General features: G+C 33.0%; 1 protein-coding gene across 1 annotated transcript; it reads right to left on the bottom strand.

The window, feature by feature from the left end:
• On the bottom strand, positions 1-2,727 carry LOC110630875 (WD repeat-containing protein WRAP73). The gene is made up of 6 exons (XM_021778506.2): positions 2,489-2,727; positions 1,742-2,230; positions 1,152-1,373; positions 984-1,056; positions 753-857; positions 1-610 (listed from the first exon to the last, which is right to left on the bottom strand). The coding sequence occupies exons 1-6, from the start codon at positions 2,603-2,605 to the stop codon at positions 243-245; spliced, it is 1,374 nt and encodes a 457-aa protein (XP_021634198.1). The 5' UTR covers positions 2,606-2,727; the 3' UTR covers positions 1-242.
• Between the last annotated feature and the right edge of the window lie 590 nt (positions 2,728-3,317).

Here is a 3,317-nt window from a genome sequence, read left to right as displayed (position 1 = left end):
TGAGGATCTAAGGAAAATGCCACTATGCAATATAATTCTACAACATATCAAAATGTTCACTTGAGCTACAACAAAGAGGAGCCTTCCAAACCCAAATACAACATAGCAGACAAGATACGGGGGAGAGATCCACAACTGGTTGGTTGATCACACGTACCATTTTCTTTTCTTTTCCTTTTTCCTTTTTTTTGTTACAATTTCTTTACACTAACTGCCAGCTATCTAGATTAGCTGAGCGGACCTCAATCATCTGAGCTATATTCACTTGATTCTGGCAATAGTGGCACAGCGGCGCAGCAAAATGACTCCTTATCCTTGAGGAGAAGACAACTTCCATCTGAATTCCATTTCAGATCAGTTATGCTAAATTGTGGTAGTGGATTACTCACACAGTAAGCACCTGAAGGAGTCCACATATACAAGTGACAGCTGCCAGTACAAAGAACAAGTCGTGTGCATGTTGGATCCCAAGCAGCAGCCCGGATGGGATCCTTCTGGACCAATATGGCAGCAAGCTCAAGATGATGTATGTCCCATATCCAGAGAGCAGTTGGCATGCTATCATTGCGAGTACAGATATACTGGCTGTCACTGCTCCATGACATGAGGCCTATTAACAAAGGTTAAATTCATCCATTATTTCAAAATCAACTAAAAGGAGAAGATTATACGTTGATCCTCACAAATGGTATTTTGGGGAGTATATGTATTTTTCAGTAAATTATGGTAGTAAATGAAAAAGAAGGGCTTACCAATTCCTTGTTTAGGGTTTGGTTTGTCAGCAAGAGGCTTCTGGAAAGGCAACGTGATAGGGACTTCAGTAACCTCATACCTAACTCTGTGTCCTTCTGCAACATCTTTTTTTGGAAGGAAAAAATGCTCAAGATTACTAGAGAGCTATTTCAAAATAGGAAAATATGAAGAAATAATTTCAAGGTCATACCATACCATAGGTTAACAAAATAATAAAAAACTTCAATTACCAGAATTGCCTTGGAGAAATTCATCACTCAAACATAATTCAGACATATCAAGATGCAAAGGCTCGTCCACCTCCTGGTAAATTGAGGGAAAAAAAACAACTTAGTTACTAGTAAGAGACCAATAATCATTGCATCTAACAATATCAAAAGGAAGAGGAAACCAATTACCTTGAAAACAGCAGGACAACATGGAGCACGAACATTAGATAGATGCATAAATTCAGCAAAAGTTTTCCAGGTCAGGTGGTTCAGCACCCGCAACATCTGATCATAGCTACCCACGGCTAGAAACTGGCCAGAAGGAGACCATGAAACAGTTTTTACACCAAGACCACTTTCATATGCTTGATACTTGAATAGAAACCTTCCATCCGGGGAATAAATCAGAACCTGTATCAAATACCATATTATACTGGACCTCAATTTTCTGTTACATATATAGTTCAAACATAAGTATAGATGTGCAAAATTAATGTTCTTATAGATTAATAAACCATTAAATACATCACAAGGTAGCTCCCATGTTAGATGTGCATATTAAACAAGGAAATGATTTTTTTTAAAAAAAAATTAATGATGGGCTATGAAAATTTATAAAAACATCAAATTACCACTGAGAAAATAGAGGGATAGACTATTGGTATTTAACTTCTGGTCCTTGGCATTGGTTTTTCTCATAATTGAGCAGTTTAATACTCTTGCGAAATATTGTGATAAGCATTGAAGATGAGACAATGAAAAGCAATAAATTTTACCACCTTGTATTCAAGAGGTGAATCCCATATCACTATAGCACTATCATCTGGTGACCATTCAATATCAGCCAAGTCCAACGTGTCCACAGCAAAAGTACCCATTATCTCCCATGTATAACATGAAAGCAAATTTATGTAATCCTTGCAATCTCGCCGTGTACAAATTGCAGCAAATTTTCCATCTTTAGTGAAAGAAATCCCCTTAGAAGCATGTTTTGGCCATTGCACATGAACGCATGCTGTGTTCACAAGTGACCAAACAGTTAAACGCAATTGAAAATCTGAAGTGGTAAGTATGTGCCGACTATCTGGACTCCATCTAGCATAAGCAATGCCAGCAGGACCTTCATCTATTTTGCAAGTCCATTCAGGTTGACTCAATGACCATGCTTGTATCATTGGCCTTTTATAGAGACCACAAAGAATGTATTCAGAATCAAGCGCCCATTCAATATAGCTTATCTTATCCAAGCATGAAAACAACTGCACAACCTGCATCAGATAATACAAAGATTTTCACAAATTCTTTCAACCTAATCATTTCAAAAACAGCCGTTCATATTGGCTGAGGCAAGCTAAACACGACTACGTTTCATCAAATTTTAATTGCCCAGTAAGTAAACCATCCTCCAACGTGAAAAGTAACCAGCATTACTGGCTGAACACAAACCCGAGCCTGAAGTATCACATAAACGATATAAAATTTCCACAGGAATTAAAGAAAGGAACTTTAAGAGGATACAATAGTACCTTAAACGACAACGTATCACGAATCACCAGGCGATAATCGACGGCGACGGCAACATATCTGGCGTTGGGAGAGAAACAACAGGGACCGGTCTGCTTATAAGCCTCAGTGAAATCCATTTCGTGATCTCAGCAGCATTTGAAGAAATAGAAGGTGAGATCCATATGCGAAAAATTTTCCTTTACAGATGCGGATCTATCACTGGAGGGAGAGGAATGGCACTGTGAATACTGAGAACAGTTGTAGTTCAAAATTTAAAGGGGCTTTTTGTAAATTTAGGTTTGAAAGTAAAAAAAAAAAATTGTGAATTTAAAATTAAAAAAAATATATTTGTGAATTTGGCGATAAAAAAATAAATTCTAGTTTGGTATCACTTTAAACCGCGTCACTCATGATTTATTTATTTATTTTTATTTTTTTAATTATTAATATATTATAATTAAATATTTATATTATATTAATTTAATAATATTATTTATATTTTATTTTTATAATAATAAATATTTTTTGTAATTTTAATATATTAATATTTAATAAATTTTATTATTAATTTTTAAATAAAAAATTACTGATATTATATAATTTTAGATCATAAAATTAATATTATATTATGATTAGATGTATAAAAATAATTTAATTATAATTAAATATATAAAAATAATTTAAATGATATGATTATAATTATTATATTTTGTAAAAGTATTTTTAATAAAAAAATATTATAAAAATTAATAGTAAAAAAATTGTATATAAAAATATTTAAAATTATAATATTATCCTATTATTAATCATATATAAAATCAAATTAATTTTTTAATTAATTTATTTTTT

This window comes from Manihot esculenta, chromosome 14, assembly GCF_001659605.2.
Source record: "Manihot esculenta cultivar AM560-2 chromosome 14, M.esculenta_v8, whole genome shotgun sequence".
In the NCBI taxonomy this organism is placed as follows: domain Eukaryota; kingdom Viridiplantae; phylum Streptophyta; class Magnoliopsida; order Malpighiales; family Euphorbiaceae; genus Manihot; species Manihot esculenta.
This window is presented reverse-complemented; position numbering and strand designations above follow the sequence as displayed.

Coding starts and splice junctions, on each gene's coding strand:
- LOC110630875 (XM_021778506.2), bottom strand. CDS start 2,605: ATGGATTTCACTGAGGCTTATAAGCAGACCGGTCCCTGTTGTTTCTCT. Junction 858..983: donor ATTTCTCCAAGGCAATTCTG/GTAATTGAAGTT, acceptor TTCCAAAAAAAG/ATGTTGCAGAAGGACACAGA. Junction 611..752: donor AAACCCTAAACAAGGAATTG/GTAAGCCCTTCT, acceptor CTTTGTTAATAG/GCCTCATGTCATGGAGCAGT.